The sequence below is a fragment of the Rutilus rutilus genome (assembly GCF_951802725.1).
Source record: "Rutilus rutilus genome assembly, chromosome: 7".
Taxonomy (NCBI): domain Eukaryota; kingdom Metazoa; phylum Chordata; class Actinopteri; order Cypriniformes; family Leuciscidae; genus Rutilus; species Rutilus rutilus.
This window is the reverse complement of record NC_140221.1, coordinates 26878042-26896063: the sequence shown is the minus strand read 5'-3', so window position 1 is coordinate 26896063 and position 18022 is coordinate 26878042. Positions and strand designations below refer to the sequence as shown.

Below are 18022 nucleotides of genomic sequence, written 5' to 3'. Positions count from 1 at the left end.
TATTATTAGGCTAAGATAGGGGTGAAATGAAATGAAATGAAAATGAAATATTGTAAATCAGTTGAGGAACCTTAGTGACAAATATGGTTACCATGGGACCATGGGTAAGGTACAATGTAATTACAATGTATTATTCTCTGCATTTCAACATCCACATGTCGATGAACACACTGGCTGAATCCGAAATCGCCTCCTTTAGCACCCTCAAATAGGGTGCTGGCGGTGTCTGAAACCATTATTGAGTGCACTCATTCAGCATTGCAAGTGTACAACCGATGGACGCTCAACGGCTGTCCGAATTCACTGACTCCAATCCATGCACTCCTTCAAGTGAACATTATTAGTGGACTAACGTAGGGAATAGTGAATGAGGGTTTAGATTCAGCCTGACTCCACCCTCTCAGCTTTTGAAAAACTTTATTTACAATCAACCTCAAGAACAACCCGTCATTTCAAAACACACGATATTAATAAACTCGGTAGGTATTTATGATTACATTATGTAATATAAACTAAGGTTTACTTTTGCGAAAAAAAATGTTCCATAAACGTGTAACGTTACAGTCGTTGTATTTTTTGCTGAAATAATACGACAGTAGCCGCAGCCCGTTAATCCTGCATTAGAAATCAAGCTTATGCTGCACAATGAACTAACCCGGTGTGCTCTCTCGTATCCCGTCTGTATTTTAACGGATAAAATGTACACTCTGGAATTAAGAGGTATTTGTACAGTAAAGGTTTCACTTCCTCTTTACTGGTTAACGGAGTATTTATCTAAAGGTAGTTAGCTGGTTGGCTAACCTTGTTTTGTTCACACTGACATTTTGCACGCTCATTTGTCGGGCATGTATTAACGTTATGTATTTTTGTCCAGGATCAAACGTGCACGGCTAAAATTCCACAATGAAATCTGTTATTGTAATACCATCATAATAACCTTTATGATTCAGTTGTGGGTTTATAGTATTGCTGTTATGGACTCAAACTGTGGCACTAATGTCACCAACACGGTAGCCTTTGCGGTTACGTTTACAATGTTGTCATACGTTGATCGTTCACATATTTACTTTAATGTAAATATCTCTATATCCCAGGTACAAAAGCTTTATTCTGTATGGGAGGCAGACATCATCCCCCAACCATAAGGGTTTGATTCTATTTATGGAACAAGCTCAAGATCATTTGTAGCTTCTGTGGAATATAACAGATCCTGTGTGGACAATGGCATCGGAGGAGATGGAAGGTTTGTGCCCATTACCAGAGGTGACGGGCATCAAGGTCGAGCCATCAGTCAGCATTGGCTCAGTGGAGGATGCCAACTCACAGAACGCCATGGGGATAAAGTTTATATTACCCAATCGCTTTGACATGAACGTATGCTCACGCTTCGTGAAGTCGCTGAACGAGGAAGACAGTAAAAACATCCAGGACCAGGTGAACTCTGATCTGGAGGTGGCCTCTGTGTTATTTAAAGGTAAAGCAAATGAATGGAGGAAAATGACCACCTTTTTGGTGAATATCATTGTCAGGGAAGTCTTTAAGATGTTGTGTTTCTGTTTCTCTCTACAGCGGAATGTAATATCCAAACATCTCCCTCACCGGGTATTCAGGTTAGGCATGTGTACACGCCATCGACCACCAAACACTTCTCTCCCATTAAACAGTCCACTACACTCACCAACAAACACCGTGGGAACGAGGTCTCATCCACACCGTTGCTTGTTCACTGTAAGTCTTCTCATTTCTCATTTCATTTGGCAAAACTATCCAATGACATTTGTCAATCTACTCCGGTGTTGTCCAATCCTGCTTCAGGAATGCCACTGTCCCGCAGAGTTTAGCTCCAACCCCAATAAACACCCCTGAGGCAATCAAGGTCTTCAGGATTACTAAAACCTTCCAGGCAGGTATATTGGGACAAGATGGAGCTAAACTCTCCAGGACGTTGGCCCTCCAGCTAAAACCATGACTATAACTTCATGTTCACCTTTTTTCCCTCTTTTCTAGCACTGTCTATACATCAGTTGGCGGCACAAGGAGAGATGGTGTTCCTTGCAAGTCGAATAGAACAAGGCAAGTTTGTAAAATTGATGTGAAGCAAAAGTGCAGTTTGGTCTTAAATACTGTTCAAATGTTTGTAAATGTTTTTGAAAGTTTATTATGCTCACCAAGACTGCGTTTATTTTATCTAAAATAAAGTAAAGCAGTAATATTGTGAAATATTATTACATTTAAAATAATTGTTTCTATTTTTATATATTTTAACATGTAATTTATTCCTGTGATGGCAAAGCTGAATTTTCAGCATCATTACTCCAGTCTTCAGTGTCACATGATCCTTCAGAACATTGCTTATTATTAATGTTGAAACAAGTTGTGCTGCTTAATATTTTTGTAGAAACTGTGATCTTTTTTTTTCCAGGATTCTTTTGATGGACAGCTTTTGCAACATTATAAATGTCTTAACTGTCACTTTTATTTAATTCAATGTGTCCTTGCTGAATAAATGTATTAATGAATATATATATAAATATATATATATATATATATATATACACTGACCCCAAACTTGAAAAGTGGTGTAATTATTATCTCTTAGGTCAATTATGTCTAAACTTGTGATAAACGAGGAGCTGACTTCTGAATTATCTTCCTTTTTCTCTTTAAATTAGAGTCTGTGATAAACCTGCAGGATGAGGAAGGATTCACCCCACTGATGTGGGCAGCAGCTCATGGACAGATTGCTGTGGTGGAGTTCCTGTTACAGAGTGTGAGTGCAAAATACTTGACACTTCCACTAGATCACTTCTTAAAAGTTATCTTTAACTGTGTCCAAATATACCTGCACAAAGCAGTTTGTTATTCTTTATACTTTCAGCCTTCTGTCATTCTTTTGAAATTTTAGCTAAAAGCCTCAGTAGGTCTGAGCCGCCTGGGACACAAAGCAGAAGTCAAAATGAATGGCTGAATTTTTAGATACTCACAATCCTTTGCTTTCAGGGTGCAGATCCTCATCTCTTGGCCAAAGGGAGAGAGAGTGCACTGTCACTGGCCTGCAGTAAAGGGTACACAGATATTGTCAGAATGCTTATCGACTGTGGAGTTGACGTCAATGAGTATGATTGGGTAAGTGGTCACATTGTTGATTTCTAAAAACATCTAATAATTTCGGTGACTGTAGTGCAGTATAGTACTTTGCTAAATATGCTGGTAGTTTAACAGCAATGTAAATGGATTTGACGGGTTTGTTTGGTGGGGGTTAAATAGTGAGATAAATAGTTTTTCCTAGTATTGTTATATGGTGTGAATATACTTTTTGCTACGAGGTGTAGAAGTCAGAATCAATGTTTAAGCAAAAAAATGATCAGTGCTTATGCTTTTTCAGAATGGTGGTGCTCCGATACTCTATGCAGTGCATGGTAATCATGTTCGCTGTGTGGAAATCCTCTTAGGTAAAAGGCTTACTTTGAATTCAGATCATTTCACTCCAATGCATTCCAGTGTTTAGTTTTTTTTCAAAGGTTTGGTGCACTGTAATGTAATGAATATGACTTCTGATCATTGAACAGAGAGTGGAGCTGACCCAACCATGGAGTCGGACTCTGGGTTCAACGCTATGGACATGGCTGTGGCGATGGGCCATAGAAATGGTAACACTAACAAGATTCCCATCAGTGTTAAATAATACCATACCTAGCTTAGCTTTCTTAAAATATGAAGAAAACCTTGTTGAAAACCATTAACCTTGTCATGTTCTTGTCAAAATGAATGTAATTGTAATTCTTCATGTTTCCCAGTCCAACAGGTCTTGGAGGCTCATCTTCTGAAGCTACTGCAAGGTATCAAAGAATAACCATGGCATGTACAAGACAAATTTGAGTGAATATTTGAGTGTTACGAGTGTTCAATATCTGCCAACTGATGAAGTGAATTGTCATTTTTGAATCCACCATTGAATGGACATAAACCCATGACAATTGCTGACATCAGAAATTGATTTTTGAATTTAATATATTATACAGTATATAAATGTATATGTGTGTTTGTGTTTAGTCAATGTGATGTGTGTTTTAGGCAAATGATCTTTGCCGGTTTGCAATGTGTACTTGAAAACGAAGCAGTTTCACATTAAACTTGACTGGTATTAAGAATGGTTCATAAAATGAAGAATCTAAATCAGATCATTTGGAATCAATGGAGTGCAAAAGAACATGGTGCAAAACAGATTTACAGCAACAGTTTACAGTGAGAGATGTCCAAGTACTAATTCAACTGTCACGTTTTGCTGTTGCTCCCAGAAAGAATGTGTTCAGGTTTACTCTTTGGATTGCCCTCTTTTTATGGCAAATTTTGTTCTACAAAACTGTAAATAAACTTTTACTTGTACTAAAGGATGTATCTGATTGATATCTGAAAACCCACTTATTTAAAAAGTGCACTGCATTTCTAACATAAGTTCTTGTAATGTTTTTTGTACCAATCCCTGAAGAATCGTAGTTGTTTGTTAACAGCATGGAGTGTCCTCATCCCCAATTAAACGCAACAACAGTGTTTAATAATCTTTTTGTCAATAGCAAATGTTTATTTCCAGATATTCTCCAAATGAGTGAGCCTCAGTAACAGGGAAGGTGGAGGCAAAGATGCCTCTTGGACCGCACAAGCAAACACACATACCAGTAAAACTGTGCATGAACTTGTGTGGTTCAATCAATCTCACACTCTCAGCATGGACACATGAGGGCCACAGCAGTGCACGAAAAAGATATTGTAGATTCAGGGATGCAATACATTTATAAAAGAATAGGGGAAAAAAGTCCCACAAGTCTCCGCTGAGACCAGAGATCTCACACGCCTTTCCTTCCCATGATGTTAATTTGCCTCATTCTTTGAAGCCTCATCGAAATTCTCCACAAGATCTGCAAAGAGAAAAAAATGTGGATTCAGTAAAACAATATAATGTCTACATGTAGGCAACTCAAAGGGGTTACAAAGACTTAAAGGGTTAGTTCACCCAAAAATAAATTATTTTCAACGCTCCCTTGTGTATCAGTGCAAGCGCTCGGTGAAGAGCGTCATTGATGTATATTTACATGTTTTTGAAGCGCTGATCATTATAGCCAATCACAGACATATTTGAGAAGCGCATGAGCACAATGGGCAATCAGGTGTTTATGATTCCACTCAGAGTCACATTTTTACATTTTCAGTACCAACTTAGCACCGAAGTCGGTACTTTTTAACAACACTACTATGGAGGGACAGAATGCTCTCAGACTTCATAAAAAATATCCGTATTATATAAAAAGTATTCCGAAGATGAACGAAAGTCTTACAGGTTTGGAACAACATGAGGGTGAGTAATGATAGACCTTTCATTTTTGGGTGAGCTATCCCTTTACTATTTGTAGGTAATACAGGATTATGAAGAAGCATTTAATCAATGTGAGATTGATGACAAAGGGGCTGTTTACACAACACCATTTTCAACTAAAAACTTCTGCATTTTGGCCATTCGTGGAATATGGCCGTCTTTGTATAAACTAAAAAAACTAATTTGTGAAAATGCATGATGCGCATGCATATTACGTGTTCAGTGTATAGGTGCATAGCTTTTCTTTACAACTACTGGCCTGGAATGCATTACAGCGATTTTTAACGTTTTTTGTTTGTTTTGTTTTTTTACGAAAAAATGCAATGGAAAAACGTCTCTATTTTTAGTACATCGTTGTCATGTAAACGTACCCTAAAATCTCATCTTTATGAAACGCTGTCCGAGTGTTTATAGACACGATCTGGAAAGGGCAATTTCTGTGCTTTTCTTTCACTTGAGTGAGCCCACGTGTGCAAGTAATTTCCATAGAGAACATAAACGAGCACTGGGAGACTGAAAAGTCCACAGCTGTAAAAATGAAACCGCAGAGGATCAAAGCAGGTTGCCTTTTAGGAGATGAAATCTGATAAATGGAATATCAACTTTTCTGCTTCAGGGCATCAGAAAGGGAATCACTAACAGAAGGCTGGACTTTGATTGTTTTCAGAGGGGACAGAAAAGGTTGAATCTCTGTAATGGGCACAATGGCACAAGCTGTTAACCCTTTTTGTCATCGCACGGGTGAGCTAATTTTGCAGTGTCGGAGATGTAATCATACTGTACATGTGCAAGACTTGAGTTACTAACTGGAGTTTGCTCAGGAAGGAGAACTGGGGAATTGTAATGGCAACCGTATGTGTTTGCCCCCCTCTCTCTTTAAAAAGAAAAGCAAACCGAGCTTTCAGTGCTCATAAACAATAGAGGAGATTTTAAACACTTGTATATGTTGACAATGTAACAGCCTAGACAACCTGCTGAAACCCTCCTTTTTTGGACATTTCCACAACAAAAGCAACTATGATTTGCTTACATTACCACACGCACAGAAACCCATATGGTAATGATTGTGAAGCTCAAACTAGGAGGCATTTAAAATACACAAGGAATAATAAAAAATTTACACCAAAAAAAAAACAATCTTATGGTTAATGCGCAATTGCAACTTAAGATATGGTTAAAGCGGATTAGGGAGGGGGGAAAGTTTCACATCAACATACTGACCTGGAACTTCGTCATCATCTTCCTCTCCACCAGCTACCGGTGCCTTTCCATCACCAGCTGGAAAAAATTAGGAGAAAAATGTGAATGTTTGGACATTTTACCATTTTAAACAACACACTGTTAGTTGGAGATTGGAGCATTTACAGTGATCATTTATAATACTGTCAAAAGAGATCTTTCCATAATAGCATGGCTAAACATGCATCTGATATGGGATGCTTCAGCTCAGATTAACCATAAGCCCTAACAAGATATTACTTCTAATAATGAACAGAATTAAAAGCCTTCAGACATACATTGTGACATACATACAGAGAGAGAGAGAAAGAGAAAGAAATCATCCAATTTTGCATTTCCAAGATAAATATGTATTTTAGTCTTCCTTTAGACCAAGGTTTTCCAAACTGGGGTTTGAGAGTTAATTCAAAATATTTAAATTAAAATACAAAAAAAACCTGCACGTGATTTGACCATTAAATGGATAGTTCACCCAAAAATGAAAATTCTGTCATCACTTGCCCTCATGTCGTTCCCAACTCGTAAGACTTTTGTTCATCTTCAAAGCACAGATGAAGATATTTTAATGAAATCTGAGAGATTTCTTTCTCCCCATTGACAGCTACGCAACAGCTACGAAACTACCACTTTGAGGCTTCAAATTGCTTGATGTGATAAACAGATTGAATTTAGGCTTTTATTCACATATAAAAGTTCTTCAATGCACACTTAAGTTAGGGTAAACGGAAGCTCAAGCATGCTTAATTCTCGGTTTGTTCTCGCACGTCAAGCAAGTACTGTTGAGCTTCTGTTAATGATCAATGTTTAAGAGAATAAAAGGCCTAAATTCAATTTATGCAAAGAATTTTAGACAAAACCACTCAATTCATAAGGATTAGTTTTACTATTTCTTTATGAACTTTTTGAAGCATCAAACTGTCAGATTTCCTTAATGTCTTCATTTGTTTCGAAGATGAACAAAAGTCTTACGGATTTGGAATGACATGAGGGCAAGTAAATGACGACCATTCTTTCATTTTTAGGTGAACTATCCCTTTAACCATCAAAGAACTGATAATAGTGACCCTGCTGAATTGAAATGTTAGCTTAAAATCTTTCGGGGTTCATTTCAAAGAAATGTTTAGGTCAAATGGGTTCAGCTGACAAAAGTTTTGATATTCCTGCTTGAGACACTCACTCAAGTCTATGCATAAATAACCAATAATAAATAACCAACTAAAAGTCTATTTTAAAGTATAGCCTACTCTCTAGGAACAGACCAGCAGCAATGACACACCCCTCCCCCAAAAATACGCTTACACCTGTTTGCAACACACACTACTTTGTGGGTTTAGTTAGTTCACTATGCTGCTATCTGCATAAAATGAAAGAAACAAAGAAATGTGACACACTGCCTCTGTCTGACTCGTGCGATCTGACCCATTTTGAGAACAGAACACACCTTGTTTGGGCAGGGCCTCTGCGAGTCTGCGCAGACTGGTCAGGCTGTCAGCGCCCAACTGGTTGAGGATAGAGGGCAGCATCTCTGTCAGCTGCTTGGTCTCGGCGTGGCCTGTGATGGTGAAGGTATTGGCTGCCAGTGAGGCCTGCACTTTGGGATTGTTGAAGTGGATCACCGTGCCCTGGTTTGTAAACATGTTCACCTGCAAAGCAACAGCATGACAATTGAATGAGCAAAATAGAAAGATTTCATTTCATTTGTAAATGTAAACTTGAATTTAGCTGAGCCAATCCTTACCTCCTCAATGCCAGAGATGTTATTTACTCCCAATTTCTTCAGGGAGAACTGGAGCTTTTTGTCATCGGCAGTAGCCGTTCTGTGGACCACCTTCTTCTTTCTGCGAGCGGTGCCCTATCAAAACGGCATCCATATGTGAGGAACTACTCTTATTTGGCCTGATATTTATGAAGTACATATACATTACCAAGGTTTTAATGTTTGTTTGTTGTGTTATCAGCCCTTACCTTTCCACCGATGCGGACTTGTGCCTGCAACTTGGCTAATTTCTCCTGGTTCATTATCGTTTCTTTCATCTGAAAGACAGAAGGATGTCAATGATAGTGTGGAGAACGGGATGAAGTTACAACACAAATGTGTTTCGGGGTGCGGTCTGAATGACAAATTCAGCAGACAAACTTATCTTTAGCCTACAAAACTTCAACACACACATGCACAGCCATTCATAAAACGACCGAATTAAGTCTTTAATCATTTTCATACACACTTAAATCAGAAAACGACTATTTTCTTTTAGGAGCAGCGGACAGTTAAGAGCAAAAGATCGAAGCTTGCTGTCAAGGCCTGTTGAGAAAGAGCGACCGCTTAACTAAAGTAGCAAAAGTCATGTGGTTGTTACACCGCAAAATAACACTTCCAGACCGACAATGCTATTCAACTCTTCAAAGTTTTCAACACAAAACTCTGATTAAACAGATGTTATAGTCCACAAAGAAAACCGTTAGCCAATTTATTACACGAAAACGATGAAGAAAAAGTCGTAAATTAAAACGCTATTAGCATTCTGTCTGTAAATATAAATGTAAAACGCATTAGATCAATCTGTCGCGTGCGAAGACTCGTGGAGTTTGTTTGCAGTGCGCTAGCAGCAATGCTATTTTCACGCGCTCTCAGGCCCGGGTCTCTCCCGGCAGGGCCGAGTCTCACCCGAACCAATTCAGCCATCTTTCCGCGGGTGATTCTTACAAAACAGCAGCCGCTTTTGGTTAATGAGGTACTTATTTACCTTGAGCCTCGGAACCAGGAGTGGTTGTGCAGGAAATAGAGTATTTTAGAGCTCCTCACTGACCTGCACGCTAGCAGCAAACACACGCGGAGAGCAAGATGGAAGCGAGAGAGGAAGACGGAAGTGACGACAGGGCTGAAATGCGACGCAGTGGGCTGGATCCAGAAACCAGCCTGCCTGCCTGCCCTGCACAACTCGGGCCAAGAATAGAATCGGCCAGCATTGTCGGGTCTCTTTTGTGCGATATTGGTGTAATGTTATAAGATAAAAGATAAAAGTGAGTTTAAATTACACAATATCAACCAGAAATTAGGTCGTCCCAATTTGTTTTTTATTTGAACACTTGTTATTGAAGTCCTGCCCTCGCCTCAAGTATGGTGGGCTGCATGTTTAATAACTTTGTTGAGTTATATATGATGACTTTGTCTCAGATCCATATACAATCTCAAATGAATATGCATTTTTATAACCATTAATAACATCTGTTAGTAGTAGGCTATAGCCTGATGTATTTAAAATTGTAAGACTAGGCTACTGCTAGGAAACCGTATATTAAAGAGTACAGCTATGAAACAATATTTAGCATACACAATTTGTAGGCCTAGAAAAATAGTGTATTCTGCTGCATATAACAAATGATAAAAAAATATATATGAAAAAGAGCTGAATAAAGAAATGTAGCCTATGAAAATGTGAATTTATATCAGAATAAATAATCACATTGCATGAAATTATGAAGTCTGGATTTGCCCATGTCAGAAATCCTCAGAGAGTAAATTACGAGTGTTAGGTTATACGAGCTAGAATCGCTGAGCTGTTAGCTTTCTGAGCTGGCAGACAAGCCAGAAACCTAACTAAATGCAAAAAAAAAAAAATATATATAATTATATATATATAAAAAAAAAAAAAATCTTTTTTTTTAGCTCTCGCACAATTTTTGATATCCTGCCAATGTATAGGCTAATCGAAATTTCCATAATTTTTTTTTTTTTCAGAAAATACTAAACTATAAAAGTAACTAAGCGTTCCACATTGCAGCGGAATAGCCTATTTCTAAATAAATGATTTTCCACTTTTAGAACTCGAAATATTAGAACACACAACAGGAAAAAGACTGCATGAGATTGGTATAGCCGGGCTACTGTGTCAGTGTGTCATATAGAACTCCTTGCAGCTGAATTTTTCAAGCACTTCTGAAACGCACACGTTATAACATTAAACATGTTTTATGCCGTGCATGTGAAATTAATTGTAGAGCACGTGCGAATCTCTGCAGATGTTTTAGTTGTTACAATTCTGATTACCGGTGCATTCACGGGACTTGTCACCCAGAGCAGCCGTGGCAGGGAAGTGCTTTCATGGCAGCCTACCCTGTGGCACGGAAAGCGTCACCCCTGCGGGACTTTAGAAACACTTTAGATGTGGTTTAACCACACACACAAGCCCTGACCCGTCTCACGGCGCCCCGGTTCTCAAAACTCGATTTCATTCACTCGCACGCGCAGCATAATTAAGCCACAGCCAATAGGAACATCACTGCCAGTTATTATGATGTCCTGAGGATCTGGATTGTGCGTGTTAGCCTACGCACAATCCAGATCATCAGGACATCACCGTATTCCCCAAAAAAATGGCCTATAGCAATAGCCTACTATCCAACCAGTAAGTGTTCATTTTTAAATAATGACTAGCCTATACTTTTAAAGAACTAACCTAGATTTATTTTTTAAACCAAGTTAATTTAAACAATTTATTCTTTACCAGTGTTCATAACTGCATTGGCCCACTAGTTTTAGAATTAATAGGCTAATGTCCTGCTGAAAGTTTATTTTGCCGCACAGCACGCTTTCTGACCAATCTTCAGAATTGAAAGTGTGCTTCTTTTAAATTGTGCCGCAACGATGAAACAGCTAAGGTTGGTAGTTAAAATTTATTCTACTGCCAAAATTGTTTCTGATCAGTTTCTGATGTAAACAAACAGCATATCAGAGTTAACTGGTTTCACTAAATAGTTTAAGCAGCTTATGATTGTATTTTGACTTGACGATTTTCTATAGGCTAATAATTCCTCCTCATTTTGCAGCACGAATCACGTTTAGCTAACTGTGTGAATTAAATATATTAGCTATAGCTACAACCATGATTATGGTCCCTATACAGGCTACCTTTTTTCCACAAGTCAAATAGCAAAAAATACCAAGTAAAAAATGGACCAGCGCTATTAGCCTATTTAAAGACTTAATTAGCCCAAAGATTAGGGTAAACTAATTAACGACTAAATTAAAGTTTTGATTATGAAAATGTTTTTAATACTGAATATATATTTAAATATAATTATACAAATATTACTGAGTTATGCATTACGAATTAACCTTAAATTAATTTCAATTGATTCCATCAATTAGCCTACTTGCTTGCAAAATAACAGAATTTTTGAAAGTTTTTGTACAATAATAATCCCGTGGAAATTTAGCTAAAATTGAGATAAACCTGGAAAGAAGGGTTAATGGCTATACAGTGTGATCTGAACTGCCGCGAGATGGCACTCTCACAGCCCTTAATAACTGCTGGCTGAAGTAAATATATGTTAATACACAAGCCTGACCACATGAGTTACCATAAAACGGCCATCAAACCGGACCAGATGTTTTTGCAATCATACAAAAATACCCCTTATACCCACTGCATCCTCCAGAACCAACATGAAACTGTAATAAAGAAGGAAAAGATAATTCATTTTGAGGAGTTTGAAAATACCTTTTTTTATGTCGGGGACACGAGTTTCTATGGGTCAGCGGTGTGTGTCTTTTGGACAAGTGTTTTCATCACTCCTAACCACAAGTTGTTTTAGTAGCCAACTTTATATACAATTTTCTATTTTTTTTTTCCTTTCTTTCTTTTCCTTTTTTTCATTTAAAAATTTAAAGCGAGCTTCTTGACTGTGTTTTTTTTTTTTTTTTTTTAAGGCCTAGGCTACTAAATTATTAGTAGCCTAGCCTAAACTAAATTATTACAGAAAAAATATATGATTGTTATTAGTTCTAATATTATTAGGTTATTACAGTAGTAGTAGTAATAATAATAATAATCACAATAATTATAACAGTGAAGTTAAGATTTTATGACGTGAATATACGTTTATTATATTTGATAATTGTTTATTCAAACAAACAAATAACAAATGAATGAAAACATTACGCCTTTAAATATTTTAATGCAGTGTTTGTAAGTGTTTTGTTAACCACAACAAATACTTGATATAGCCTAGTCTTTATTTAATATTCAGCTGTCGAGAGTAGCTAATACTAACATTCGGCTTTAAATATCACACACTGTAGGCTACAGCTGAATGTTTTTTTGTTTTGTTTTAAATACAAAAAGATTTGTAATCCTAGTTATGTTTTGGCTAATTATGATGAGCCGTGCAAGGATAGGGTAGTCTACTTTTGGTTTTGTATTTTCAAGCAGCATAAGCTTTTCATGGACTTTTTAATGCTTTTAATTATTGTCATGTAGGCTACTAAACTCGTTTCGATTAAGGCCTGTTTTCCCGTTGGACGCATATTAATATGCACTTTGTCAAATGATACACACAGGCCCTTTTTCTTATATATTTTTTTTCTTAATTGGAAGCGTCCAATATAAAATCCAGTAGGCTAGCCTTCACTTACAAATATCCTACTTCTTTAACATTTTAAAAATGACTCTTGCCAGACCAGTTGCTAAAATTAATTATGAATATGACAATGTTGGCCTCTCGGGATAGGGCACATGCGCATGTGCCCTGCTTTTTCGCGAGCTAGAATGCTCTTTCGTGATCCGCGTGACTGATGCGAGTTAACAGCTGACTTTTTTCCATTACCAGTGGCTCGCGGATGATCTAGTGCACTCCCGTGTCACGCAAACTGCGATGCGTAGTGAGGCAGACATGGAACCGAGTGGATGTTTTGAAGCATTTCTGAAAATCAGCTACAATTCCATTATGTCCACATTAAACGTCATGCTCAGCACCTGAACAGATCTAAATATGCTATTAGGCTAATAGGCTATTATGATAAATATATAACAATAGCAGGGAGGGTCCTACCATAACGATGTGCTTAGTTTGCTAAGCTTCTTACATCTTCGAGTAATTAAAGGCTATAAAAGAAGAACCAGGAATATCCCACAAAACCAGTGGATTAAGCGGCGGCGATGACCGCCAAAGATAGAACCTCACCGTTCTTTAGATTATTTTCAAAGACTGATTTTTTTTTTTTTTATCTCTTCAACAGCAGCGGTGACGCTTTGTTGTCATGTGATCAGCGAGCTGGTATAAAGCGCAAGGGAAGGTCCGCCCTCTTTGGAATCCTGATCTGGCCTTTAGGAGGGTCTCCCCAGACAGAGTAAACGTGTGGATGTGGGGATCTGTGCAACCTCTTGATTCCATGCCGACAGTAATCCATTAAAACCCTATGGCACTGGTGACACACTGGCACGTCCTCTCTGCATCTGCTCGGCGCGTCTTATGAGTTCCCTCGATTGGAGAGCGCAGGTAACACGCAGGCTCAGCTCGCCCAGCGCTCTTCCGCCGTAGCCCATCAGGGACCCGAGAGAGCCATGACTTTGAGCTCCGAGATGTCGGATGCGTCTGTGCTCTCGGAGGAGACCGACATCGACGTGGTTGGGGAGGGAGATGATGGTGACGGCCATACGCGCTCCTACGTGGACGAGGTAGCTCAGATGCACGACGAGATCCTGCTCAGCGGCTCGCCGTCTTGTGTGGATGGCTCCGCCGCACGGGACCCCTACAAGCCAGCAAGTAAAAACACCCTGGTGAAGCCCCCATACTCCTACATCGCACTCATCACCATGGCAATCCTCCAGAGTCCCAAGAAGCGCCTGACGCTCAGCGAGATCTGTGACTTCATCAGTAACAGATTCCCGTACTACCGGGAAAAGTTCCCAGCTTGGCAGAACTCTATCCGGCACAACCTGTCCCTTAACGACTGCTTCGTCAAGATACCACGGGAGCCCGGGAACCCCGGTAAAGGCAACTACTGGACACTGGACCCAGAGTCCGCCGACATGTTTGATAACGGGAGCTTTCTACGCCGCCGGAAACGCTTTAAGCGCCAGCAGGCACCTGAACTTCTCCGCGAGCACGGAGGCTTTCTCCCCGCGGCCGCTGCCTACGGCTACGGCCCTTACGGTTGTGGATACGGTCTGCAGCTTCAGTCTTATCATGCACATTCCGCGCTCCTCGCCTTCCAGCAGCATCAGCCTCCCCCGTCCCGGCATCCTCACACCGGAACTCTCATCCCCGCGCCTTCCCTCATGCCAACCACAACGGAGCTCACCCGTTCCCGCTTCTATCCTCCTCTTAGTCCTGGGCTTTCTTCCCCCTTACAGACAGCGGCTAAGTCCCCGGTTCACCGCTCACCCTTTTCCATAGACAGCATTATCGGGAGCTCTTTAAGCCCTACGCTCTCGCATTGTGCCTCACGGACTTCCACGGTGGTCCCGGTGCTGCCGCCGACCCTCGCGTCTCAGCACTCCCCAAACCAACTACCGGGAGTCTTGCACGGACCGACGTCTTTACAAGAAAGCTACGCAAACCGGATTGTGAGTGGCACTAGCGGCTGTTAATTTTTTTTTTAACTAAACGTCACATTTTTAAAGCGATACACTCCTTAAGGTAGGATTATTTTTGTACTGTTTTGTTTCACACAGCTGAATGGTGAACATTTACACGTTCGTGCCTATATTCAAGCTGTGAAATATAAATATATATTTATGTTAACATTTTAGTTCAATCTAATTTTCGCCCCCACGAACTTTTCGTTGTCAGTGTGATTGTGGTAATCACTGCATAGGGCGTCTCAGGACAACATTTTTAACAGGCTATAAAATAAATTGTCAGATGTCTACAATGATATATTTTGTGTGAAAGCACAGATGTTTTCTAGTTTGGCAAATTGATTTTATTATTTGTACTTTGTAATGAAAATTCACAAGGGTGAAAATCGAGCATTTTTATACAACGTGTACTTCTCAGTAGCCTAATAAACAATGTACATTCTTTGGTACTGTATATTCGGAGTGTGCTATTTTTTACACGGTGTTTTTCATTAATAATAAATATTGTTTTGCAAAATAAGTTGGAGTGGAAATGACCTCATTGATAATAGCTTTAATTGTGCTTTAATAGGATATCACTCTTACATCATGAAAGGTGTTTATATTGTCTTGATCCTTTTAAGTATCCTGAAAATAAATACAAGCACAGGATTAAAATATAAAGCCACTTCTAACAATTAATTATCTACTAACCACTGCAACTGCCATCCATATATTTAAGAAATTTAGCCAAAACAAAAAAGGTCAATGACGACAAAATTAACTGCATAATAAAAATTATATTTATGTAATATTGTTACTACTACTATAGCCTACTACTAATAATGAAAAATGTATTTATAAAGAAGGAGCTGTTTTTACTATTCATGAAGGGGATTGAAGTTTTTTGCTGGTGCAGCATTTGATGGCGTCATGCATTGCTTGAAGAAAAACGACTGTGTGTCTAAGAGTCTAAGAGCGAAACGAGAGAGAGAGAGAGAGGCGAGATAGTGGAGGACCAGTTGAACCCTAATGTAAAGGTTATATTGGAGTTTTGAAATGACAAGCAGCATCATGAGTATTTTGTATCAGCCATGTGACGAGATAAACATGGTCAGTAAAGACTTTTACTCCAGGATTACTGTTCCACGATGCATTTTGGAAAAAGATGTAGCCTGGCTGTCCAGTTCAACTGAGGCCTTTGGCAGAATGGTTATGGTCATCTTTCCCCCCCCTTCAGAATACAAACTAAGAGGTTTCAGTGCTCCGACACTCGTGCATTTTTCGATGAAATTGCAATGTTAATTTTGCCTATCCAAACACTGTAAATTTGACATGTGCTTTGAAGGTCGAGAGTGATGTGCATGTGCTTGATTAAAAGATGGAGAGGAGAGATAGCCTATATAGGCTAAATTATGAATCATCCAAGATAGGCCGCTAAAATGTAGACGTAGCCTAAATCACACACACACACAAAAAGATTAGCAGTCAGAATAAATATTTCTGCCTGTAATAAAACGAAATGCCTCATAACGTGGTTGTAAAATTGCACTTGAACGTTTTTTCTTTCAGATTACGATTGAGGTGATGTTCTTTTGAATATTAGTATTAAACTGTACCCTATCAACCGAATTTCTACTCGATAAATGCGATACATTAAGAAGGCCAAGGGCCTAATTTTAAGAAGATAGCCTAATATGATTTTTCTCATCCCGTATTTCCAACATTCTTGTTAGCCCTGTATTCACTTCTCATAACAGATAATGTCGGTTCCTCATGATATCGCTATACGCTGTTTCCCACATTTATCTGCGTAATTGCTACTCAGAGACAGCACAGTGTCACTGGGGTGAGAAACGTGGTGTTTCCCTGCCCTTAGGTCGATGATAATCGGCGTGATCTGATCCAGCTGGCCCTGTCCATGGGAGTACACTGCTCTAACACTTTTTCTTTTTGTCATCTGGTGTCATTTGTAAGGACGAGTATTCAAATGTACACAGTGGGTCAGAGATAATAAAAGAAATCGGTCAGTTTCACAGAGGGCGCGCGTGTGTGTGTGTGGAGATGTCGAGGCTAGTTCGCTGAACTTCAGCAAATGCCATAGCCATCATAATTAACTGCTGTTGGGATGCTTACTACGGGATAATGGTCTATAATTATAGATAAACTTCTTCAAAGGGACGACAATTAAGACCACAATAGAAAATGTTTGAGACCAACCCAGCTGAAAAATATTTTAGGCAATCAAAGTGCATCACGGACGCGGTTTAAAATGAGCCACGATCATAAATAAAATAAAACCAAATCACTTATTTCCAAACTGTATTCAATGCAACACAGTGTGTGTTTGGTGACTAGTGGAAATCCGGAGTAGCCTAGAGTGTACGAGGAAACAGAGACATAGTTCAGTAGGCCAATGGAGCATCCAAACGCGCGCACGCTTACATGCACACAAATACTGTGCCACTATGATGTAATGCTACTATTGGCTGGGGATAAACGTGATAAAGTTAAATACGCTCTATTCTATTCTTTATTTATTTGTTTCATGAATTTTATGCAGACAACTTGTGTCATAGATAAAATGCTTGAAAAAGCACATCCTAAAACAATAGAATAGTCTATTTTGGGTGAAATATTCCACAGTAAAATTATGTGATAAAGCAGATGTACACGCATAAACAGATGCAGTTTTTTTAAACGAACGTGTAGCATCACTTATAATTCCCCCATTGTATGTTTAGGCTGCTTAAATATTGCGCATCAGACATCCTTTAGCTCGTGAAAAGACAAGGACTGTTCGCGTGCTAAACTCTACTATAGTGTTCTAACCTTGCCAGCTAGGTTCATAAATTATAGATGGTTACTATGCGAGCGTCCTTGTGTTGGGTGTGTGGGCAGAATGTTAGCGGACAAGCTAAGGGATGCTATCCCGAGTAGAACTCACCCGACCAAAATAAAATGACACCTTTCAAATAAGCTAATTAATTCCAAGAGTTAGTAGCTGTTGTATAATATATATATATATATATATATATATATATATATATATATATATATATATATATAT

At 38.9% G+C, this 18022-nt stretch overlaps 3 protein-coding genes across 5 annotated transcripts; 2 read left to right on the top strand and 1 right to left on the bottom strand.

The window, feature by feature from the left end:
* Positions 1–356: 356 nt before the first annotated feature.
* ankra2 (ankyrin repeat, family A (RFXANK-like), 2) lies at positions 357–4387 on the top strand. 2 transcript variants are annotated; one of them, XM_084413924.1, is made up of 9 exons: positions 357–479; positions 1095–1474; positions 1570–1728; positions 2008–2073; positions 2673–2770; positions 3001–3126; positions 3386–3452; positions 3570–3650; positions 3798–4387. In XM_084413924.1, exons 2-9 carry the CDS (start codon positions 1222–1224, stop codon positions 3851–3853), a joined length of 906 nt encoding a protein of 301 aa, XP_084270050.1. In that variant the 5' UTR covers positions 357–479; positions 1095–1221; the 3' UTR covers positions 3854–4387. The 2 variants fall into 2 exon arrangements, with proteins under 2 accessions (XP_084270050.1, XP_084270051.1); XM_084413925.1 differs by lacking the exon at positions 357–479 and adding an exon at positions 622–720.
* Positions 4388–4551: 164 nt separating this feature from the next.
* btf3 (basic transcription factor 3) lies at positions 4552–9580 on the bottom strand. 2 transcript variants are annotated; one of them, XM_084413931.1, is made up of 6 exons: positions 9418–9580; positions 8576–8644; positions 8349–8462; positions 8052–8253; positions 6593–6649; positions 4552–4916 (listed from the first exon to the last, which is right to left on the bottom strand). In XM_084413931.1, exons 2-6 carry the CDS (start codon positions 8642–8644, stop codon positions 4870–4872), a joined length of 489 nt encoding a protein of 162 aa, XP_084270057.1. In that variant the 5' UTR covers positions 9418–9580; the 3' UTR covers positions 4552–4869. The 2 variants fall into 2 exon arrangements, with proteins under 2 accessions (XP_084270057.1, XP_084270058.1); XM_084413932.1 differs by having other exon boundaries at positions 9355–9533.
* Positions 9581–13621: 4041 nt separating this feature from the next.
* On the top strand, positions 13622–15493 carry foxd1 (forkhead box D1). The gene has a single exon (XM_084413923.1). The coding sequence runs from the start codon at positions 13954–13956 to the stop codon at positions 14980–14982; it is 1029 nt and encodes a 342-aa protein (XP_084270049.1). The 5' UTR covers positions 13622–13953; the 3' UTR covers positions 14983–15493.
* The last annotated feature ends 2529 nt before the right edge of the window (positions 15494–18022 follow it).

Excerpts from the sequence above, each read along its gene's own strand:
- ankra2 (XM_084413924.1), top strand. The coding sequence starts at position 1,222 with ATGGCATCGGAGGAGATGGAAGGTTTGTGCCCATTACCAGAGGTGACG. Across the intron at positions 1,729-2,007 it reads CACACCGTTGCTTGTTCACT|CACTGTCTATACATCAGTTG; the intron begins GTAAGTCTTCTC and ends CCTCTTTTCTAG. Across the intron at positions 3,453-3,569 it reads CTGTGTGGAAATCCTCTTAG|AGAGTGGAGCTGACCCAACC; the intron begins GTAAAAGGCTTA and ends ATCATTGAACAG.
- btf3 (XM_084413931.1), bottom strand. The coding sequence starts at position 8,644 with ATGAAAGAAACGATAATGAACCAGGAGAAATTAGCCAAGTTGCAGGCA. Across the intron at positions 8,463-8,575 it reads AAGTCCGCATCGGTGGAAAG|GGCACCGCTCGCAGAAAGAA; the intron begins GTAAGGGCTGAT and ends CCGTTTTGATAG. Across the intron at positions 6,650-8,051 it reads AGAGGCCCTGCCCAAACAAG|CTGGTGATGGAAAGGCACCG; the intron begins GTGTGTTCTGTT and ends AATTTTTTCCAG.
- foxd1 (XM_084413923.1), top strand. The coding sequence starts at position 13,954 with ATGACTTTGAGCTCCGAGATGTCGGATGCGTCTGTGCTCTCGGAGGAG.